Source organism: Anomalospiza imberbis, chromosome 1 (genome assembly GCF_031753505.1).
Source record: "Anomalospiza imberbis isolate Cuckoo-Finch-1a 21T00152 chromosome 1, ASM3175350v1, whole genome shotgun sequence".
In the NCBI taxonomy this organism is placed as follows: Eukaryota; Metazoa; Chordata; class Aves; order Passeriformes; family Viduidae; genus Anomalospiza; species Anomalospiza imberbis.
In genome coordinates this window covers 43,096,491-43,121,738 of record NC_089681.1, presented here as the reverse complement: position 1 = coordinate 43,121,738, position 25,248 = coordinate 43,096,491, and the positions used below count along the sequence as shown (strand labels likewise).

The 25,248-nt window shown below is 37.3% G+C and overlaps 1 protein-coding gene across 10 annotated transcripts in view; it reads right to left on the bottom strand.

Moving 5' to 3' along the window:
- The window catches only part of NOL4 (nucleolar protein 4), a 189,125-nt gene that overhangs the window by 19,045 nt on the left and 144,832 nt on the right, over window positions 1-25,248 (bottom strand). For all 10 annotated transcript variants that reach the window (XM_068189515.1, XM_068189541.1, XM_068189524.1 and 7 more), the window contains one exon: window positions 16,029-16,142. In XM_068189515.1, coding sequence (XP_068045616.1) covers window positions 16,029-16,142 — 114 coding nt within the window. The remainder of the gene's footprint in view (window positions 1-16,028; window positions 16,143-25,248) is intronic.

Sequence of the window (25,248 nt, the reverse complement as noted above, 5' to 3'; positions counted from 1 at the left end):
CTGGATCTTTTATTAGCTTTAAACACATTAAAGTAACTCTCTACTGTTTTACCCAGCTTTTAATTTTATAGCCAATATCCTGGAAGCTTGGACAGCTAAATGTTACTTTGGCATATCACAGTAGGCTAAATTTTCCCTTAATTCTGCAGTAAGGTTATTGACTCAGTGTGCTCAGCAATAGTGGAAATGGTATTTCTGCAAATGACAGATATGAGTTTTCACTTCAGTTTTGGTTTTCATTCCACATTCTTTCTCCCCTCTCCAGTTGCTAAGGTTTGTGTTTGTATTACTACTAAATAAACTACATTAAATAAAGCCTGTTCAAGACTAGTGAGGCTTGGGAAAAAAAAAAAAAGAAAACATATCTACATAATTCATAGTTTCATAGACCTACATAATTTCCTAAGTATGAAATCCAAGTGAAGCTACACAGCAGTCCTTTGCATTGGCTGACCTTCGCATCTAAAGTACAGAATAAAAGAAATCCTGTAAAAGGACTTCTTTTAATACTGCTCTTACAGCTGTAAGCTCAGCATGCTGGCAATGTAAGGCAAGACCAGGAGAACTTCTGTGCTCGAAAGCTTATCTAAGAAAAGATATTACCTTCTCCAGAAAGCCTTATTTCTTTTACAGTGGAATGAAGAAAAGCCAAATTTTCAGTTAAGTCAGCAGAGTTTCAGTATTCACAGTAAGAAAAGCAAAGCATTTGCTACAGCCTCTGGATTTGCAAATAGAAATGTTAACCCTTGTGACCTGTTTGCTGTGTGACATCATGCTTTCTTACCTCCAAACTATTTTGAATAAAGTTCTAGAAAATTTCCAGTCCTTGTGTCTAAGGATTATTAATAAAGAATTGCCATCTACTTGAAATTTCAACTTGCTGCACTAGACCCATAGTTGAAACCTGAAAATTGAGTGCTTGAATCTTGTAGTCTCTTTAGGAAAATACTTAAAATATAACACAGCAATATTTTATTTAAGGGGAAGAGTTCTTCTCTGATAACCTTTCAAGACTTATACATATATTTGTCACATAATATCTCTCCATGGGTATTTCTCTACCTCCAGGCTATTCACAGTATTCCTTAAAATGATGCATCTGTTGACAGTCCCATAACCTAGTGTCCAAAACCATCAGTACAGATAGATATAACAAAATAATTCCATCTTTAGACAGATTCCTTCCCCTTTAAGTTTAGTTGTCCTCCAAAACAGCATTGCAGGAAAAGGCACTAGATTTATGGATGAGGTCTACTTACAGCAAGCAGAAAGACCCCTGAGATTTTATCCAGAAGTACTTAATGCAAATTTGAGCAAGCTGGCTAAAATAAAACATGAAGTAAAGTTCAAATAATATCACAGAACTCACACCAGATATTCCTTAGACTGGGAAATGTTTTGGTAATTCAGAAGTGGACTTAGCAGTGAAATCAAGTGGGACATAATTGCTGTTCTTGGGTTTGCACACTATTTCTCCTCTTGTAAGGAGCAGCTGGGGGATTGCTAAATTGTTTTCCACTCTCTGTTATCAGATCTAGACTATGTTTTTCTCTGCCACTCTCTCTGCATTATTTTCTTCACTTTTACTTACTTAAATCAAGTATGTATAAAAAATGAGAAAGCCCATTCTTGTGTGACATACTACTCAATTTGTAGCTCAGTTGGAGCTGGGTATTCCAGCCAGGCTGAACGCTCATGCTTTAGCTGTGAGTCTATCATCTCATCTTTACATGGAGAGCACATCAGTCTCAGAGCAGAATTTTCTGGCCCGAAAACCTGAAATTACATGAAAAAGTGCTCCTAGCCTGCAAAGGCAACCATAATGAACATGTCACTGCCAGAAGTCTAGGTACTAATGATGACTGTGCTTTGAAGTCCAGTATAATTTTTTTTTCATACTTCTGATAAAAAAACTATAAATAGAATTTTTTAGATGGTGGTGAAATATTGATACAGTCTAATTGAATTAAATCTAGTGTCATAGAGGGTCCAGTTAGGCATCTAAACTGCCTGAAATACCAACAGTGATGTGGAAACTTGAAGAGTGCCTATCAAAATGTTAAGTTAGCTGCCAGCACTTCAAGGATCTCCAAACTGTCCTCCTGACACAGGATATAGAGCCAAGAAAAGAAAGCCATGCTTCAGTTTCAGATTCAAATGGCATAGGTTCCTTTTGCTTTCAGATTATTAGCACTGAAATGGACTGTCACCATCAGCATCATCACCAGGCATCAAAAATGACATCAGCCAGTGCTCAACAAGAAATGAAAGTATGAGACTGGCATGGAAAAAGAAAATCAAAATAAAAAGGTGCTATTGTGTAGAAGAGAGATAAATGAACCCCAGACTTCTGCATTTCTGATAGAATGACACATCATCTATAAACTGGAATGGGTATGTTAACCTTAAATAAAAGGTTGATGTTTTCACATTGCAGCATTTGAGTCTTGTATTTTCATTACTGCTACATCACCAGCAGTACAGAAAACATCCTTTGGGAAGAGGTATTGTATGGTTGTTGCAAGGAGCTGTAGGAGAACCACTTTTGTTGGAGAAGTACTTAAGCAGATGGCTCACTGTTCATAGTCTGTCAGCTTTTTAGTTCATTACCCACTGTGGCAGCAGAAGTGCAACATGAGCTTTCAGAGGTCACCAGTACTGCTGGTTGAGCATGGACACACGGATGAGCTACTTCTACAGTTTAATTAACTGGGATGTTCGGTCCCTGGGGAAAAATAAACTGTGCTCTACTAAAGGACTGTATTTCTCTGCCCAAATGGAAAGGGATAGCATTTATCTTTTCCTGTGTCCCTCAAGATAAACTTACTGTTCTTTAGTGAGGTTCTAGATAGTCGATTTGTGAATGTGCTCTCCTTGGTGTGGCCTTTTTACCCCATCAGGAATAAAGGAATATTAAAAAGTTTAATAACTCAATGGACCCATCCCATTTTATGTAGACTAATGGTAGAAAGTGTCCTTGCAAGTTAATTTTCTCTATAACTCCTGCTGTTCTTGTCTTAGGTTGCACCACCATTCATAAACTATTTCATAAGTTATACTGGTCATGCTCTTTATTTTTCTCGAGAATTTTAATATATGAAATGATTTAGATAGCTAGGTATTCCACCACTACTAATTGAAAGTTGTCTCAATATACAAGACAGATGCACAGTGCAAGAGTGCACAGTGCACCACAGTGTGTGCACAGCAGTGACTTCCTCAGTGCAAATTTAAATTACATGCCCAACAATGGCTGGCACCAGGTTACAAGCAGCTTCAGACATGTAAAAGGCAGGACTGGGACTGGTTGAATATGGGAATTGCGCCAATACCTTTGAGTTTTGGCAAAACTCCTGCGGGTGATAGTGTATTTCACAAAATACACATGACATTTCCTATGAAGAAAGCAGTACAAATCCAGACAAAGGTGTCACGTGAAGAGCAGAAGAGTCTTCAGCCACCATTTTCTGCCTTGCAGAGGAGGACAACAGGAGAGAGGACAGGTGGAACATTTTTCCTCCCTTTTGTACCAGCAGAGGGAACAGAATTGTCAGGGCCCAGGCCTCATACAGAATTTCTTCCTCTTAGAAAACAGAGGCAGATTTTTTCTCTGACCTAAAGAACAGCAAAGCATGATCCTTGACTTGGACCTTATGACAAGTTATTGATTGAGGCTTTGTTTTTAAGTAGTCAACCTTGAGAATCCTCATATCCTCTATTTACACCTCCCCACTCACTCCCAGCCCCCATTTTCCTTTAAAGGAAAGGAAGTTTTCCGTGGAAGACTACACCAACTCCTTCATCCTCTGACAGGAGAATATGAAAGGATCTTTTCCTTCCCTGTGTCACCTCCACAGAGCTCTCAGCCTAAGGTCACTCAGGACACAGGACCATGGACACAGGTTTACTAAACCTACTATTTCCTAAGAGACTTCATTTGGTACATGTCTGATCCCAAAAGTGAAGCACTGCATAATGAACTTCAGGGCCTAAGATGCCCCTGCTGGAATTAGAGTAGCTAAAAATCTGAAGAAAATAAAGGTAAAAATTCAGGGGAAATGAAGTAGAGGTTATGTCATGTTTATTCTCATCTTGCTACATAAACCTTCTCAAAGCCAATTTCTTTGCAGAGGCCAGCACCTTGCAGAAGATCATAGCTACTGATAATTTTTGCTGTTTCTTTATTGACAGGCAGTACTAATGGAGGAGTCTGAATATCTGACTTTTTCTTCCAAAAGAGAAACAACATAAACTGCAAGAAAACAATGTCCTCTTTTGCCATCCCAAGAGTGGTTTTGCCTGCAGGTAATGGTGCCGAATGAATCAATGTATTACCGAAACTGATGCGTGATGACAAAGGAATAGCAGTACTTACTGCTGAACCAGAAATATGCAAAGCAAGAGAAATTCCTCCTTTGCAGTGTAATCCTCTCATTCAGAACAAGCCTTGCTATGCCTCAGGCAGCTCCACTTTTATGATCACAATCAAGCATTTTTCTCAGTACTTTTCTTGCCTATGTGTACTCTCCTAAAGAAATTACCTCAGTAAGGTACTCCTGCAGGAGTTTCTCTCCCCCCTTGCCAAAATGCCATTTTCCAGTGACTGTGATGGGCAACATTTTCAGCTGGGGTAGATCAGCATTACTCCATTCAATGCAGAAGGACTCTGGCACCAGAGGACCAACAGAGAAAATCTTTAAACTTATGAATCAGATGTTTAGGAAGCACACAAGGAAAAGTGTGTGGGAGTACTGCAGCAATGCTTGTGCCAGCTTTGCAGATTTATTACTACAATATCATCATGGTCAACATAATTAAACCTCCCACTATAGGTCTCTTCGTTTTCTGCACTACAACTGGTATCACTCCCACCACTGCCAGCCTATTTTGTTGACACAAAACAGTTTTCCATATTCTTGCCAGATCTGGGATATTGAGATGCAACCACTGAAAAAGGCTTTATGGAAAACTATAGGGTACGATTTGGATTTTGAGTGATTCTTCCTATTTCTCTTCTGCTCCAGACTTCCTTTTAATGTTACACATCTTGGAGTGTGTGTCAGGAGGAATGGACCAAAGCACTTTATGTTAGATTCCAAATTAAATTCTTCTTCATTTAGAAACAGATGACAGCCTAGACATGAAGCATTTGAGGTCAATGCTGAATTAACTTCCTCATTTTCAACTAATTAAAAATGTCTGTGTGTTCCACTTTGAAAAGGAAGAAAAGTAAGCCCGCTGGAGATTCTATCATTTTACTTCCACAGGTAAATGATAGTCGAAGTTATAGATCTTCTAAAAAAAAAAAAAAAAAGAACCAACAAAACAACAAGTTTTCTTGTCTGTTAGAGAGTAAGCAATTGCTTTTTTGCATTCACTTAATGATTGGTTCTTCTTTGCAAAGGTAGGTTCAGATGTTTTGAAGATATTTTACCTTGTGTTTGATAAATTTAAATGCTAATTATTTTATTCCAAATCTGCATTAAAATCTGAACAGCATGTTTGTGGAAAACAAATTTTTTTCTATGAATTCAATGCAGGGTGTCTGTTAATGAACACTGCCTCAGGTAAAACTTAACTTTTACATTTAAAAAAAAAAACTTTTAAAAATAAATGGTATTAAAAAAACCCAAACAAACCTGACCTCCACACCCTAAGGAAGACTTGCTCTAATTTTTTTTATAGAACTTTATAATCCTATAACTTCAGTACTGTGAGGCTTCTGTATTTTAAAAGATTAACTAAATAAGAAGTGATGTTTGGGGCATAGCCTTGTGACTCCATAATCATCAAACCAAAGTAGCATATGCCATTGGAAGAAACAAAGAAATGAACTTTGACTGGCCTCTGAAGGATGCACTTTCTGATTTGCTTTATTAATGGAGACAGTAAAACTGAAGCTTAATATGAAATACCATGAGTAATAAGCATGAAATATGTGTACTGCAGTGCAAATCTGTTCCCCAAATATTCTCATTTCAGGGGAGAATTCTTTTGGCACAATGCCTGGGCTGCTGGCCACAGCCTGCTTGGCTGCTGTGTCCTGTGCCTAGCCTCTTTAGCAGCTGGTGCTGCTCTCAGGCACTGCATTCAGCTCCTACTCCCGCAGCTTATTATAGGTTTAATTTTTTTCTTAGAAAAATATGTTTCTAAATTTGGGTTAGGACATCAAGCCAGTTATTGAATCACAAACGTTCCTGCTACCAAACATAAGCAGTCTGTGCATTCACTTGTACATGTATTTTCTGTGGGCAGAAATGCATTTTTTAATTGAGGAGTGCTTCTGAACCCATTGTGCAACTGATGTTTGGAACTTAGGAGTAATTTATGTTTCTCTAAAATCTTCTAAATCTTACTAATTCAATAACCAAAACCAAAATTTGCCTCTCTTGAAAAATAAGGTTTTGCTCATGCACAGTGGCTTTGCGTTGATGTCATTAAACTGGCCCAAAGTCTGCATGACAATGGGGATTTACTGACCAGAAACATTATTCCCTGCCCGTGCTGTGGGCAGGAGGGTGTGTGCAATGAAGTCATTAGCTAAACACAGGAAAAGAAATACATACTTGTATCTATGATAGAAACATCTGACAGGCAAGAAAATGCTTCACATTTAATATCTTCTTGCCACATGAAAGGAAGGAATAAGTAAAAAGGTTCTCTATCCCTGGCTTTTAAGGCTGAAGCAGGAAGAACAGAAATCCTGACTCTAAACCCTCCATCTTCAGACCTGAATAGAGAACTCTTATATCTACATGTTCATTGGCCTTTCCTTTTCTGCCTCCTTGACATAAAATGGATGTTAAAGACACCTGGAAGAAAGCTGTTTCTGACCCTTTTCATTTTCATTCCACCGACAGTAGGAAGGGGGATAAGATTGCTCAAAAGTTCCTGTCCAAGAAACAACACAATATTCCATTTTTGAGCTTTCACTTTTATCAACCTCCAGAACAGAAAACTTACATTGACATCAATTTTACTTCGCATTCAAGATCTTACTGCAGCTCAGGGTGCCTTAAAGTATACTCTGAAATCAGCAGTTTGAAATTCAACTACACACACTCAGCACAAAGAGCCTGGAAAAAATACAGCATTTTCTAATTTAATGATCTCTGTGTTGAGGTGGAAAATTAGCTGTTCACCTTAGGGCCTCACAGAAAATCCAAGACATGAAATTATTTGCAATTGCATGCCTTGCACATTATTCCTTTCCACTGCATGTAGCAAATTCTGGAGTGTGAAGGGAGGGGGGCTGCCCTGTGATACTTGGCATCCTCTCCAGCTGCATCTGCTAATGACAGAGCCCTATCCAGCACTGCCGAAACCAGGAATTTTGCCACCGACTTAAAAGGCAGCAGGATTTAAAATTACAATGCACACCACTTATTTTCTTCCCCTTGACAATATGGCCAGTGCATTCTGGGTAGGAAGCTAAGCTTCCCCATACTTGTGCATTATTTGATCTCCTGACAATAATCCACATGCAGCTAAACGGTTCCTGCATAACATTTTTTGCCACAGTGGTTAAGGCATATCATTTGGAACCACAAAAACAAACCAAAGACCTACCTAGAAGTAAAATTATTGCTAGGTGGGGAAATGATGAAAGTGAACAAGGCCTGAAATCCAAACTGAAGTGTGGGTATCCAAGGACATTACAGTCATCTTAGTGATCATTTTGAATGCAGATAAAAAAGGATAAAGTACTGAAGTACAGAAGTCATTCTCATCCCTATTAAATAGCAAATCACAAAGAGATGTCTGAACACAAAAAGCTATTATTAATAAATCTTCTGTAGTGTAAGAGGCATTGAGCTCTGTGCAAGTTAAGTGACATTTGCCTCTTGTGGATTTTGGGATTCCGATTTCTATTTGTTTGCTTTATGTTAAGTGAACCATCTGCTACCTTTTGCTCTTTTCTAAGACTCCAGAAACATCCCATTCTGAAGCAAAAATCACTTTGAGCTGGAATTTTTCAGGTCTTATGTAAATGCACAGCAGAGGTACAACATGGCTCTATCCCTCTGCACAGCTGCCACTTGGATGAAGTGCCTTTTTTCTTCCATCCTCTAGAGCAAATTAGGCTCTGTGAAATCCAAAAGGAAGGGAACTCCTGATGCTTTCTCCTCCACCTCTTACAAGGATTTAGAGTTGATGTGCTCTTCCTGCATACTGAATAGCTGTGCCAAGGACTCCATCACCCTGACACAAAAACACTTCTTTGTGCTCCCTCTGCATTTGCAGCTTTCTGCCACAGCAGCGCTGCCTCAGCATCAGCTGGGAGATATTTTTGCATAACTCCCTTTTCTGTAACCAATGTTGTCCAAATCTGCCCCATACAATATATTGCCCTATATTGCCACTGTACAATATAAATAACAGAATATAGAGAACATTTTAAAACCATGCAATATTTTCCTTCCTCCTGGGAGGTGTATTGATCAGCAAAGAGAACAATACACAATCAGGGACACAAATGTATATCTTTCTTCCTTTTTTCCTGATCTCTGAAGGGTATACATTAAAAAAACTCCTCAGTGTCAAGATTTAGAAGCTGGGCATTAATTGCAAGATTCTCTCTGTCCTCCAAATACAAAGGTTTAAAAGTCTCTTGCCCATCACTGCTGAAAGGCAGATACAGTAATCTTGCAATAGAGGTCCATGGCCTCACTGCAATTTGGATTTTTAATTGGTTTCTTCTAAAGCAGTTTCACAATTACTTGTAATTTGACCACCAGTAATTTCCTTCCTTCTTAATCAAAATACAGACTGCTCCTGGTCTGCTGTAGCCAGACATTATTTTTGTTAATAAAACGGTGCTTGAAGAGTCTTTCTCTACATCAACCCCCCTATTACATGCAGAAAAACAGCACCAGAAATTGTATGGAGGCAGATCAGTAACATCTCCTCACAAACTTCAATTTTTAAAAAATTTAGGAATTAGATATAAATAGAAGGACACACCGTAGCAGTAATTTCCTAGTGGCAGTACATGTGCACTTTTATTAATATTCAGATGTATTTCATTAGCACAGAACCTGTATCCAGTTCTGCAAGCAGTACTTGTACCAATCTGCTCTATTCAGGTTGCTGCTATGACAACTATACGGAGTCAAATGTTAGGTCAGCTCCCAGCATATGTGTCTAGGCCATAATTCATTTCTCAGAAGCCTAATAGCCACCTATTCCTACTCCTCTAGCAGATAAAAGCAGTATTGTTAAAATTACAAAATGTTACAATATCCTTAACACCGAAAACTTTAGGTTTTCCTTGCTTTTATCTCACAAAACAAAAACAGCTGATACAGATGTGTTTGAAGTGCCTCTTTGCAAACTTACCACAAATTTACAGAATAAGCTGAGTTGCAAGGAACCCGTCAGGATCATTGAGTTCAAATCCTGGCCCTGCACAGTCTCTAAGAGTCCAAGAGTCACACCATGTGCCTGAGAGCATTGTCCAAACACTTCTTTAACTCTGTCAGGTCTTGTGCTGTGACCACTTCCCTGGGGAGCCTGTTCCAGTGCTCAACCACCGTCTGGGACTTTTTTCTAATAAGAACTTATTTCTAATATCCAACCTAACCATCCCCTGACACAACTTCAGGCCATTCCCTCAAGTCCTGTCACTGGTCACCACAGAGAAGAGATCAGTGTCTGCCCCTCCTCTTGCTCTTGTAAGGAAGTTGTAACTGCAGTGAGGTCGCCCCTCAGTCCCCTCTTCCAGGCTGAACAGACCAAGTGACCTCAGCTGCTTCTCATACAGTTTGGAATCATTAAGTTTTTTTCTTCCTTGGGAGTTAGTTGTTATCTCTTCCTCCACCACAATGATTACTGATATTTAATTTGGCTGGTTACAAGTCACAGCATAGAAAAAAAAAAATACAGCTGTCATCTTGATGAGAGATTTCTTTAAAAATGCATTCAGTGTTTATCACAAAGAACTTCTTCATAGCATCATAGTGCATAATATTATGTGAACACAGACTTGCCCTTGTCAACTTGAAAAGCTCAAATAAACAAAGACTTTTTTTTCCTTTTAACTGAGGTTAGAACATCAAGTGAGTTGTATTGTGATGATTGTACAGTGAATGTATGAGGACAACATTTTTATGAGACTATAAAGTTGTCTGATTACTGCTATTTTCATTTTCTCTCTGGAATGAAAGTGTACCTTTTAAACTCATATTTTTTTAAAAATTGAAATGCAGAATAACTTTTTCTTATCATGCATATTCTATAAAATATTTACAGATAAGCATTCTGTGAAGAGACTACTAATTTAAAGAGCACCAGCTCTTACTGAGAAATGCCTTTTTTAGGATGGGAAATATGTAAGATAAGAATAACTTTCATTTTTCTCTGAGCTTAAGTTTTTCTTGGGCTCAACTTGTCATTTGCTGTGTATCTACAATAGAATCACACATTGCATGTCCAATTACTTGGGGCATAAGGATGAAAGAAGTGTATGTAGCTCCCTCCTTTGGCTGATCCAAAAACTGTGCATGCTATTGCAGCTTTTCCATGACATTAGTCACTGAAGTGGAGTCAAATGGCTAAAATGACATGGATTGAATCCAGGAGAGAATCCAGGCCACTAGCTTTGCAGTCATATGTGACCACTATTCTATCTGCAAATATAACAATATATTCTCAAAGGTCCAGATTCCTAACTGGTACAAATCAACATGTTGTGAATGAAACAACATCAATTTTCTAAATATCTGGCTAACTATACATGACATGTCCATAAAAAGGTTCACATACTTCTACAGTCATATTACTCTATGATTCAGTTCTTCTCCTGCTTTCCTATATTCATCCTCCCTCCTCATTCCCAAGTGCTGACATTTTGTCTTGATTGCCAAAAACTACATATTTCAATTAGAGAAATGCTCATTCATAAATTTTGCAACATGACAGCACACAAAAAGTATTACTTCTAAACAAAAAACAACTTAATAAAGCTGTTTCAAAAAAACACTTGTGTCCAAATGAAGGGGAAAGCATTTTTTCCTACTATCATTCCTATGTGCTTTTCCACAGATAGATTCCACCAGTTCATCTTATTTAGGGAAAATAAAGAGGCAGGTCCTCTTGCATACTGATGTATATAAATTACTATTTACTCTTACATCTTCCTTTGAAGACTTTTCATTGGGTTTTTTTGTTTGTTTGTTTGTTTGTTTAATTTCAGGCAGAACAGTAGCAACACTAATCCACCTCCCCTTCCTCCAGAGTCCCATAGCACTGCTCCACACTGTTTAATGCTGAGGTTTTGCAAAATGTACATCACACACATATGTTTGGAAGAAGCAGAAACTGACAGTGGTTCAGCTCTTAGAATAAAACTTCCATTTTTGTGATCAACAACAAATTGTTGACATGACCGAGGTCTCTGGAGTGCATAAAGAAGGCATCCTACCCCTCTGCTCACTGCCCAGGACATAATGACAGGATGGCTTTTCCCAGATTTTTATATTTATTTAACCATTCTTCTTTTGCCCAACCAAGATGCAGTTTGGTCTGTAAAGTGAAGAGCATGGCAAAAGAGGAATGGTTATATTGTTCACCATATGCAATGAATACAAGTGAATAGGGCTGTATTTTAGCTCTACTTATTTTGTTTCATGACTCCCTTGCTCATTGTACTTCAGAACCTCCACTTAATGCAACTGCTTCATACCAAAATATTGCCAGGGATGTAATAAGGATCTTGAAGGATTATTCCAGGACAACATCCAAAGTAGCACAGAAAATCTTAAGGATTCAGATAATGCCTCTTCTAGTCTCTAACTGAAGCAAATCATGTAAGGTTGATTCAATTATTGTTTCTACATTTTTCATGAACTGTGATCAAAAGCACCTTTAAAATTCAAAAGAGTTACTCCTTTTCAGTATCCAGACTCAACAGAGGTGATTTGTAGAGAGACACAAAAGCTTTTCATTGCCTCTATACCATCTTCCTGATCTAGACTGTGAAAGATCAACCAAATTTAGCCCAGTGTCACAAGCATTTCACTGTTCAGGAGTACTACCAGTAAACCTAGACAATTTCAACATATAAATCTATAAAAATTGTGTGACAGAATAAATTATTTTTGGTACTGGGCAGAATTTAAAGGTGGAAGTGACAGGATTCTTCATTTGGGTAATAGGTTTCAAATACGTAACTTCGCAACACTAATGCTTCTGGCCAACGAAACAGTGCTTGATCTCAAGATAATGAAAATGCACTGGAGCTTAAGAGAGCACTTGAGTAACATCTAACATGGTCAGACAGCCAAAGCATTACAGTCTGAGCTACCACAGCCTAGTAAATACATTGATGTTTTTTAAAGAGAAGTCTCTCAAACTGACAATGCTTTTATTGTTGTAGTTGGGAACTTACTGTTGCAGCATAGGGAAATTACTAGTTTCTTGAAAGACAAGAAAATATTTATTTTTCCATTAATAAATAAATTCTTTGCATAAAAAAAAGACGACGTTGAAAATAAGTCAGTGACACCAGTGAAACCCAATTTCATTTACTTATTTTTTTAATTGGATTTTTGCTGGCAGAAATTTTCAGCCTTGAGTTAGGAAATACAAAGATCATATAGGTGAAACTTAAGACACAGATTGAAGGATGGTTTCTTCCTTATTCAGACTTTATCACTCTTGACACTCTCCCCAGATCAGGGCTATATTAACCGCTGCAGCTATTATAAATACTTCTGGAAAGTAATCCATAAGATGAAGTATCTGTGTGTATAGAGACACATACACACAAGGACAGGATTCTTCTGAAGAGAAAACAAATGGCTGCATGGGATTGTAGGTATATAAAGCCAGTCCTTCACATTTAATACTTGTAAAAGAAACAGAAATTCTCATGAGCATGACCAACACTATCTGTCAAATAAAAAGAGGTCTTAAAACATCCTAGTTTTGACTTTTAAGCTGCTTCTGTTTCCTGAGCAATAATTTAGATGGTTTTTCATCAAATCACTGCTAAAATTAACACTGTAGGCAAAAAACCCATTTAATTTGGAAATTAATGTAGTTTTAGCAAATAGAGACCTCCATAAGGGACATACATTCAAGATACTCTAAACTTCCTGCTCAAGGCCTGTGTTGTATAAGGGAGAGAAGGAAAACTGGAGAAGGAAATGAAAGGGCATAATAAAGACAATAAAGGGAGTTCAGGAGACTGCAAAGTTTTATCTTAGCTTCAGGAATGGGCATAACACTCACTGTGTTCTTAATTAATTAATGGTTTATGGGTAATGTAAAAAAAAGCAAAGATAGTGGTGGGGATAAAAATTACAGAATTACAGAACCACAGAATCAATTAGGTTGGAAGAGCCCCCTGATATCATCGAGTCCACCCTATCACAAGAACATCACTACATCAATTAGACTATGGCACTGAGTGCCACATCTCACTTTGAGGCAGAGCACCTGTCTGGAACACAAAAGGCAGAACTTCACTGTACTGTATGCAAGAATAAAGCAGCCTTAATGCAATGCTTCCATTCAGCTCTGAGGGGAAGCGCTGAATGGGTGCTCTTGCCTGGTCCTCTTGACAATCTACTTTCCAGGACTGCCTAATGCTTGTCTTCAATTAGAAAATGTCTTAATATAGATTATGAAATGGTAATTTTCATCCTCAAAATATTATTTATCTTATTTCTCCCTCCAAATTTTCACTGACATCCTCAAAACCAGAGTCTACCCAGTGGTATAAAACCCAATTTTGGAAAATAAAATAAGCCTTTTTTTTTTTTTTCTTTTTTTTTTTTTTCTTAAGAGCTATGGAATGGCAAAACAACATGATGAACTGAACTTTTCCAATTTTTCTCTGTTTAAGAAAAAATCTAATGATGATATAATATTTTAGATATATGTAAGAAAAGTGAAGGAAATATAATAGTAAGTTGTTAAGAGGAAAAAAATAGGAAGACAGGCAAAATAGAACCCTTTTACCTACTAATCACACTCTCTGCATGTGAGGATACAGATATACAGATCCAGTTCTCATCTCAGCATATGAACTGAGCACATTATTGTCCATTAAATACCACACTCAGAAATATTCTAGAATGCTGTGCTCTCAGTCTATTTCATAAATTTCACATCCTCAGAATAAATAATTAAATTTCAATGGAACTGGGGCTAGACTCAAGGTTTTCTATTTCTCTAATGACTTATCTATTCCACCCTGAAGGGTAAATTTCTCACTAAATTTTATGAAGCTACCTAACACACACTGCCATATTTTTTTCCCAGCATGTTCAGCATATCTACTCAGCATATCTGTCCTGAATTCACAAGTAGTTTTGCAAGCACCAAAGTTACACCAGCTCAGATAATTTACTGCTTGTTGAATCAAATGACTGGTGCTATTTGTAACTCCACTGTGTTCCCAGAACTCACTGTCAAACAGGGGGAAGAGCTGAAGGAAGCAGAACCCAACACCCGTTGCTCATAGGCAGCTTTGCTACTTTAAAATCACAGTTGCAACTAAGGTGATCAGCTGGGAGGTATTCTGACTACAGATTTTTAATTCTGTAGTGAAAAGTAAAGATATGCCTCTCCTCCTAAAGAGTTTGCCAAGTCCTTCTGCGACAGCAATACTACAAATAAAGGGAAAAATCCTATTAATATGTTTTTTTGAGGTCTGACTACCATTTACATATTGATTTTTGTTTCAACAGATCTCTGGCTCCCTGAAGATCATTATGGGATTCTCACTCAAATCACTTGAAAACTCTGCCTCACCCTGGCTGGACCAAGGAATTGAGCCATTAGTTTTGTGCAATAAAAGTAACTGATGTTTGTGCAAGTTATTTCTAGCTCCCCTTGGGCTAAGAGCACATTGACTTTGTAGCTTTTCTTTTTATTATTACTGAAAAATCAGAGAGAAAATGAGAAAATATTAAACCTGCACAATCTGAATGAGCACTGCATCTAAACTAAATTATATTTAATATTACAGTGCTTTGATATCCCATGTCATTTGTAAATCTTAAGGCAAACATAGCACAATAATGAAAATACTAGCAAAAAATATCACAGCAGAAATACACTCTCAGTTCCTAAACTATCCATTTTATAAGTATAGCAGTAGTAATCCTTTATGCAGTTAGGGCATGACCTGAAAGAACTCAATGGACTATGCATAAAAGGAAAATGTTCTTTGAAATAATGTTCTATTTCACAAAATAAAAATTCATCTGCCATGCCAGAAGCACATTTTGGAACACATAAGATATCACTAAGATTTTTACTTTGTTACAATCATGAAGAGAAATACAGCATAATAGTCTTTGTAATAAGAATGTTAGTCATTCACTGTATCTCTGGAGTGAGTAAATAATCGAAGCCTGGAATGAGCTACCAGTTGGATTTTAAAAAACTAAAATAAAACATGCAATTTCCAGAAAATAAAAGATAATAAAATTGTAACATGCACTACAAAGATGAATAATCACACAAGAAAAAACATATGAGCTTTAAAATACACTAATAAGTTAATTGACAGCATTTTGTCATACAGTATAGTAACTTCTCTGTTTCAGGCAAATAGGTATTTTCAGTCAGTAACAATATTTCACCTTATATTTAAAATGCATACACTTTTGGAAGGAGAATATGTGCACAAATAAATACACTGATTCGTGGACACATGCACCATTTCTGTTACTTATGTACATTCTATCCACTCTATATTCTGTTCTTTTTAATTCTGGTATAGGGATTACACATGCTCTGAAAATCTACAGCCATCAAAAAGTAAATATGTAGCTTATCCAGCTGGACATTACAAATATATTAGACACCCTGACACAGCTTATGTAAATATAGACAAAGACATGCTTGTGTATTCATTAAAAAAAAAAAAAAAACCTACAGCTTTTGTATTTTAATTAACCTTGCTAGGAAGAAGCACATAAGGCACTGCACCACCCTTCTGCATGGCACCCTATGTAAATGAGTCCAGTGCATTTATAAATATGGATGTGGTAGACCCCCAAAGAACACAGTACCTGCTGTCTATCCAACCGCATCCTCTTTGCAGCATTTCTGCTTTCACTCTCACAGGCGGAAGCCAGGATACTCTCTGCAACTGCTGAAGTAAGGTGTGAGGGAATAGGTCGTGACTATGAAAGAGAAAAAGAAACACAGAAATTATTCCTAGCATAATCCACAACATCCTTTTTCAAAGCACACCATACCATCACCTAGGCAGGAAAGTCCGCTCATTGAAATGCAGTTTATACCAACAAAACAGGGAAATGGAACTTGCAAAGATGAAAAATGAAACTAGTTAGATGTTAAAGCTGCAGCTGATCCACAGATCCACGAGAAGCCCTTTCCCCCCACAGCTCTATTGTCCAGTGTGTTTAGTCTGGCTCATTAAGCTGTACTTTGAACAGACAGTGGCATAGTCTCTGCGTTCCAGCAGCACCCTGGCCGTCTGATTCTTGTTAAGAAAACTGAAAGGCTTTTTATCCTGTGCAGCATGTGACAGAGATGAGTAGTGTTTTTTATAGTCATAAAAAAAAAAAACACGAAAAAAACCCAAAAAACAAAATCAAACAAAACAAAAAACCCCAAGTGATAGGGTTGAAACATCACTCAAAACCTAACAGATTGTCAGAACATTTCAGAGCAGCCTCAATCTGTAGTATATGAATATTTGCATTCCTTGCTGCAACATGACTGATGTGATTAGAACGACTTAAAAAAAAAATCTGTTTTTCTTTCAATAATGCCAGCCTTCCAACACTCCAGATATTTTGTTGTTACACTAGATATGGTTCATTTTTCTGATTCAAAACCTGTCATTACTAATTTCATAGAGTTTACACATTTAAAGTTAAAGGTGCAGTGAATCCCCCCCAAAAAAGAGAATGATAGAATCTTTTTGGCATCGTGGTTGATTATGAACTCCAGTATGATCTTGCCTACCATTTCATTAGGAAGAATATTTACACAGCTATTTTTTTCCTGATTACATGCAAAACAATCTTCCTGAAAGATGAAGCTCATAATAATCTTCTTCATTAATATACAAAGACGTATCAGAATTACCAAGAAAATAAACAAAGTGGGGATAATAACAAAAATACGGATACACATATAAGCCCATTACAGAGAATGCAATTTACTGAGCCCAGTTCTGAACTTCCACAAATTTTCAAAGCTTCATTGAACTCAAATTTACATTTGCTATGTAAATTTTTCCTACTGAGGCTATGGCCATGTGTGAGGGGCATTGGGTGTAGTTTTTTGCTTGTTGGTTTTTTTTTTGGTTGGTTGTTTTTTGGTTTTTGGGGTTTTTTGTTTGGTTTGGTTTGGTTTGGTTTGGTTTTTGAAGAGTTTTACTTTCTTACTCCCAAAAACATGGATATGAACCTGATATGAAATGTCAATTAATTTTGGAAGAAAATTTTGAAGTTATTTCCATTCAGTTCCTAGACAGCAGCCTTAAAACAGGTTAATTGTATAGGCTCAGCTGATTTTATGGTTTTCATAACATTCCAGAAACTGAGGAGCCAGCCATTATCAGTATTAGATTTTTACCTCTAAAAATTAAAGTCCATTTATTGACTTTGGATATGCTCTGCAGAATGCCAATTTTTAATGTGACACTCTACTATCTCTAAAGGATGTGACCACAGTCTTTCTGGGACCAGGAGACAAACTAGCTTTCAGAAATAGACAGGGATTTATGGATCTTCCTCACTAGTGCAATAGGCTTATTTCTCCCCACTTACATGAGAACAAGCTCTCTGGCATGGGCACAGCAGCACTGCAAGAAAGGCAACCAGAGGCTGCAATACTGCAATAAATTACACTTGGATTGATTTGACAGAACAAAGTATTTAACTTGTTTCCAGTTTGAAAATAATTCAATCTAAGAGATGAGGGACACTGATGTAACCCCCGGTGTCCTGACAGAAGTTAACATTACATGCAGTACAAGCAGACACCCTAATCAGAGCCTCAGAGAAAAAAGTCTTTGCAGAAGGGTTTCACTGAAAAAGCATTATATTTAATAAACTGCCTCCCTGGAATGGCGATGTTACTCTGAATTTGTTACTGAATCCCACTAGATCTCCCTCTCTGTGTTTGCTGGCCAAATACCACTGTACACGCCACTGGTTTATGTATGTTCAAGGTGCACTGACTCTGTTGGCTGCATGGAAGTCTCACTGTGGTCCCTGTAACAGTGATGTTCACACTATGATATTCTTGGAAAATGGTGAGCAAACACCTGGATAATTCCTCCCGCTCAGGTCTTTAGTTAAACCTGTAACTATACCTACACATCAGTGGATTTTTAGAGGGTGATATGTGATCCAAAAAACCTAATGTTCTGACCAACAAGTAAATTGAACACCAGTTCTCCCAGTTTATTTATTTATGGGAGAGAATATGTTTATTGAAGTGTTTTGTAAAACAAAAAATAAAGTGTTATTATAAACATTAAGCAGTTATCTTTGAAAAGGAGTGTAGTTGTCATGTGCTCACTATTGAAATATCAAACTCAAGTTAGCACCTGCAAAAAAGAGGAAATCTCTGGGTACTGGAGTATCTTCCTCTTGAAATATGTGTTAACCCATAATTTCTCTCAATCATCACTGCAGCTGGCTGTTGATATGTTCATGTCAAGAGCTACCTACAATGAACCTCAGGGAAAATGTGATGAATACATGGCCCAGTCACCTGGGGAGTAAAGTACTGTAAAAAAGCACAGGAGAAAAATCATCTGCTCAGGGTTTAGGCTCCATCAACAGAACTCTAGTGTGGCATTGACTAAGATGAACACAGTCTTCTGTCACTAGAAGCAGAGCTGTTAAAAAGGAGATTTTTCTCCTTTGCAAAATTCCATATCTGTAAAGTCTCAAAAAGATCAATTTTGAAAAGCCTCGCCTAAGAGGAAAAATTACTTTGAAATAACCACTTCAAAAAATTGTTTTTAAATAAACTAAATTAATATCTCCATCTTCTAAGCTCAGAAGCCCCCTTCAGGCTTAACTTAGCTTCCTTTTCCTCTCTACTTCTGATTATTCATGATCTCTCTCATAACTACAGCTGTAAAACCAATTCTGTAAGAAGCTCAAACATCCCTCTTGGGTTCTGAACATCTCTCAATTCCCAAGCTGAGGGTAAGATTCAAAAGCCTTGGAAAACACGGCAAAGGTGATATCATTCAATTTTGCAGAAGGAAGCCTGCAGATCTCAGCCGAAAGGACATTTTGCAGGTTCCCAGGCTGCCCTCTGCAGAGCTGAGAGCTGAGTGCTGGTTCCTACATATTTGGAACAACAGCAGGAAATGTGGGAGCCAAGCAGAACTTTGTCCAAGGCTGCCCTCACAATCCCTGGATCCACAACCTGCCCACTGAACTAGCAGACAACCAGTTTTCATTTCATGTCAAAATAGAAAACCCTTGACAAACTAACATTTCTTAAAGGGAAAAAAAGAAAGGCATTAGCAAAAAATTCCCAACCAGCTTTAGCTGGTTTGGAATGTGCTTAGTGTTGTTTGAGGCATAACCTTCACAGCCCCAGTCTGGTATTTCTCTCACTTCACAGTGATGTAAAGCAGGAAATAACTATACTGGAACTACCCATGTGTAAAACAAAAGAAAAGAAGAAATCCTGTAAGTTAATCTACCAGAAGTAGCAGATCACAAGGCAGGGTAACATTTTTGACATTTTGAGCCAAGGACAGATAGAAAAGATATGTGAAAATTTTATAGTAACTCTCAGGTGAAGAGATGATTAAAACTTAGAAGGCTTCTGGTGAACAGTGTAATACAGACCTTCTGAGAAGACTGTACGACCATCACACAAAAGCAGTATACAGAATTGTTTTGTATTTACTTGGAAATATGATATTGCTTGTGACTGCACTAAAATAGGAGTCACATTTTGAACACACATCCGGTTTTGGTTTTTTACATCTCCTCAGCTGACATGCAACTAACATCCAGCCTCTAACACAGCGTAGGTGAAGAGCATTCTGATAAATGACGTAAGGAAAACCTGCTAGATTGTATGTGCACATGGATGCCTTTGTTTATAACAATTTCTGAAGTGACTGACATTTAGGAAGTGGTTGAAATTCCCTCATTAACCCATGGAAGATGACCAACAACCTTCAGTCCTCCCATATTTGAAACTATTGTGAGACCTCCTGTAGATGACAACAATGACAACAAAGCAACACGCAAACTTAACCACCTTATTGGATATGCACTTTTGCATACTTTTATGGGAAATAATTTTTTGTTCAAATTGATTTGAACTTTTTATACACTCATCCATTTTTCTCTTTCTGAAGAATTTATAAATCATTGACAGATATACTTTTGCAAGCTGCCTAATGGAAAATCAAATTAGTCAATACTTCTTTCTAGTCTAATAAGTGCCATTTTACCTTAAAGTATGTAAAACCTAATGAAGACCCTTTCATGACTTTGATGCTCCTTAGGTCTGGGTTATCAACAATCAAAGCATCTAACAACAAGCCTTTCTGGAGTTACAGAGTAGTCCTGCAAGGTTGCTGATTTTAATTAGATGAAATCAGAAATCCTTGACCCAGTTCATCTACAAATTAGCTCTCTTGGTATAATCCCTGACTCTTTAAGAAAGGAGAGACTAGCATGTTCAATATACTGTAAAATATGCATTTTCAATATAACAACTCTATGCAGCATCATAGAGTCTGCTGTTTAAAGTGAGGTACTATTGCAGTATCTTCATGTGAAACACCAAATATCTTTTCTGACGTAGTCACATAATTCCTGTATTTCTACACAGAATCTTAAAAAAACCCCCTATATTCTAATTTCTTATGTCCTTTTTTGGCATAAATTTACCAATTATTGATATACTAGATAACTGATTGTATTTCAGTCTAAACCACCACGAGCAGTATATTCACTAAAATGAAGTTTGCAATTTACTGTGCATGCTGTCCACCCATGGTTAGAGATCATTGTCTCTGAAGTTACTAGCTTGGCATGTTTTTGAGATCCAATATAAATAAAAGCCAAAGCTGTCATTCAAAAGTTTGGTCTACATACTTGCACACATTACATCAGTCTGGCTCAGTTCTGAAAAAATACAGCTATCTGTTTAGTCAGATAATGGGCACACATGTACACCTGCTGAAATGCCAAACACCATAAGCTGACGTGTGTATAAATGCTACCTTCTAGTTTAGGCAAATTTACACTGAAAATTACATCTTTCAGTATAACACAGTTGGAAACACATAACCATGCAAGCTACTTCATTTTGTTCATAGACACAATATAATAATATTACCTCTAATATAAATCAGAGAATCACAGAATCATTTAGGTTGGAAAAGACCTGTAAGATCATTGAGTCCAACCATTAAAACAACACTCCCAATTCTACCATGTCCCCAAGTGTTGCATTCACACTTCTTTTAAACACCTCCAGGGACAGCAACTCCATCACTTCCCTGGACAGTCTATTCCAATGCTTCACCATCAAATGAAGGACTTTTTCCTAACAGCCAATCTAAATCTGCCCTGGCACAAGCTGAGGCCATTTCCCCTACTCTATTGCTTGCTTCTTGGGAGATTAATATAAATGTGAAAACAAGGAAGTATTTTAACTATTACTCAAACTTGAAAAAAAATGGTTTAAAATTTTCCAAAGTGATTTGGCATCCAAAATTGAAGATGAATGCCTAAGATGCCTCACTTACAGCAACTGAATTTTTCCAAAGATACCACTAACCACTTCTTTGCATATTGGGCTCCCAAAAATTAGATACTCCCTAGTGCTCTCCTGCATGTCAGCTTTTTCCTCAGGTATTGCAAGATCAATTCATTTCCAAAATTAAATACTGCAAATATGCCACAACTCTTTCATAATTAATTATTAAGATCTAACACCATGTCCTAAAATGCCCAACATATTTGTAAGTGTGCAATATCTAAATAGCAATTTTTCACAGAAAACATGCAAAATAGATTACTCGACATGGAAGACATGATCTTCAAATTAAGAGTTTTTAATCAGAACAATGCAGTGAAATGCATAACAGAACTGTCCTGCACAGCACAATAGCAAAGGACTCAGAAACCCTTCTAGAGAGTATTTTTGAATTTACAGACCGAATGAAGTACAGCACTGCACTATATTAGATGTACTTTTATGCACTTGGTCACAAACTGGAAGAGGGTAGATTTAGATTAGATATTAGGAAGAAATCCCTTACTGTGAGGGTGGTGAGGCACTGGATTGGGTTGCCTAGAAAAGCTGTGGATGCTCCATTCCTGGAACTGTTCAAGGCCAGGTTGGGTAGGGCCTTGAGTAACCTCCTCTAATGAAAGGTGTCCCTGCCCATGGAAGACAGGTTGGAACTAGATGAATGGCAAAGTCAATTCCAACCCAAACCATTTTGTAATTCTATGATTTGTTAATATAGAATAGTGGAATATGAATAACTGGACTGGCATTTTAATATCTGTAGCCCTGCCTTTCAGTTGGGTTTGATATATTTTGCTCAGTCTCGCTGTCTTGTGATAAATACCCAACTGTCACACCTACTAGAGTATTCAATGAAATAGCTAGAAATATTTTCTTAAATGGCAGTAGAGGCTTTTTGAAACATTTAGTGATGTTCAAATCACTTTTTTAAGTTTTCAGCTTTGAAATACATTGAATTGAGACACTTCACCTTGATTATGATGGCACCTAAATAAATCCAAGTATATCTTAACATTCCTGTCTAAAAGTTTAGCAAATTACTCTTTCCAATCAACCACCATGCTGCTGTTGCTGCTGCTATGCCCACATATGGGACCAAGTCCAGCTCTGCCTATTTGAGCAGTTTCAGCAGGGCTAGTGGAAATTTTAAACTACTTATGTGAACAACAGCAAGAATTTCCATCTGACTTTATTTAAATTAAAATTAAGTATTTTGTAAAAAGTAGTCACCCAGGCTTCTTTTTTTGTTTTATTGTTGACTCATGAGAGAGCTGGGGATGAACCTCTCCAGACTGGTTCATCCAAGTGCTTCACTGACTGCTGAGGAAGCCAAAGTCACCTAATTTCTCTAACAAACCTGGGCACAATTATCTTTATCCAAGATTTGTCTGGTATTTTGTAGTGACAGAGAACTCCAGGAATCATCCTGCTGATCAAACTCCTTCAGAGTCAGGTAAGGATTGTATTGAACACTGATAGTACTTTACTAGCAAAACTCCAGAGGACTTAGGAAAACTGAGTAAGATTTAAAATTATTTACTGTTTCCCCTAAAATAATACACTGAATTGGATTCCTATCCTTAAACCATTGGCACAAGCCAGTTAATCAAGTAACATTGCAGCAAGAGCTCTCAATCTAAGTCAGAATCAAAATCTAAGTCAGTATCAAAAGCCACTGAAATATTTACTATTTTTTTTTTCTGATTTCAAGCTTACAAGTAAACAGAGTGAACATTCTTTTAACCTGTTCTTTGAGTATTTTTCCAATAAAAACGGGATTTTTTTCTACATCAGAGTTTATTGCTATTTCAGAGGGGATTACTTTTACTTTAAATTCAACACAAAAATAAAACAAATGTCAAAATTGCATTCCTATATTTTCCTGTTTCACAGGATGTAGAAGACTAAGTCCTATTAGGTTGGTAGATATTTTTAATTTTTAGTTTTAATTATTTTTCCAAATACCATGCTTTTTTAAAGCTAACTTCTTCACATTTTGGAAGGGTTGATGGAAGAAGTGTTACTTCTTCCACTGCTCACTTTTCCAAAATTGCCTAAACTTTGAAAAGTCATTAAAAAGCAAAAGTTATCTGAGGAAGATTTAGGAGGAAGTTCTTAAAAATCACACGAGTATTCACTTAACTGTTTTGTGGTGAAAAAGAACACCATATCTAAGAGCCTTTGAAAAACTGATCCTAGAATATTTTTTCAAGACTATATGAGATCTAATGGTAAAAGTCAAATTTTATCAGAGAAGAGCTTTGGCCTATTTCAACCAAGTTGCCCATCAGACTTAAATAAGTTAACCACTATCAAAAAAGGGTGAGATGCTTGGAAAGGGAAGTGCCCAACTGACAGAGTTTGGGGTATAATACAAACCAACAACTCTATTAGTATTTGTAGATCTTCATGTAACTGTTCTTGTGATAATTTTCTTCAAGCTTCCCAGCTTGTTAATCAATTAGACATGCATCCCTGAATCCACAGATCCTCATTTTCCTGAAAATACTCATGTCCTTTCCAGACACAAAAGCCTGGAGGATTGAAAACCAAAGTGACTGCAAGGGCAGCTGGACTTTTCAGCACTAAATTCAGTAAATATTGAATGATTTCTCTTTCTAAAACTTAAAAGCAGAACCTCGACACCTATCCCAAGTACTCTTAATGAGGCAGATTTCAGAAAACATCCCCCTTCTGGAAACCAGTCCCCATCGAAGTTGCTCAATCTCAGTACAGACATATGACAAGCCACTAGACATACTCAAAACACCTTGATTAACACGAGCACAGTTGCATATTGTTAAAACACCTCCCTCAGCCAACTGGCACAACCAAGTGACAGCAGCAGTGAAAGATACAGAGCTTAGTTATTTGTTCTTGAGGCTGGCGACAGGACAGAAGGAGCTGGGATGAACAACACTGGGACCTGAATCAGGAACTGTCTTTGGGCACAGTGTGACTCTTCTCCCACACATCCAAACTTGTCTTAGGGCAATGAAAAGCATTTATGACTAGCCTTTTCTCTCCAACACAGAACACTTTGCTCTTTGATACTATTGTTTTGTATTACAGCAGTATTTAGAAGGAGGGTTTCCTTTTTCTTAAAAATAAAGGAAGGGTCTCAGTGAACGAGAAAATCTTGCTCTTGCATTGGGATGCTCACAATAAAAATGGCACATCTGTGAAAAAGATACTGTAAGATGCAATTTCAAATTGAATGCAGTGAGACTGATCATAGGCGATCATGAAGATGGGAGGAAGCAGAGAGTAGTAAGAAAATGTAACTCTTAAGACAATTGAACCTCATTTGATTATTACTAGCATCTAAAATTTATCTGGATTATAACTAAAAAAATGCATACCACATATCTCCAGCATCTATTTACTAACCCCTTTTAATTGGCAGTTCTTTTTCACAGAGGCTGGGACAAGTCTAAACAAAGGATTTGAAAAACAGTGAAATAGGCCATCTGACTATAGCAGGCAGAAAATTCTTCTTGCATA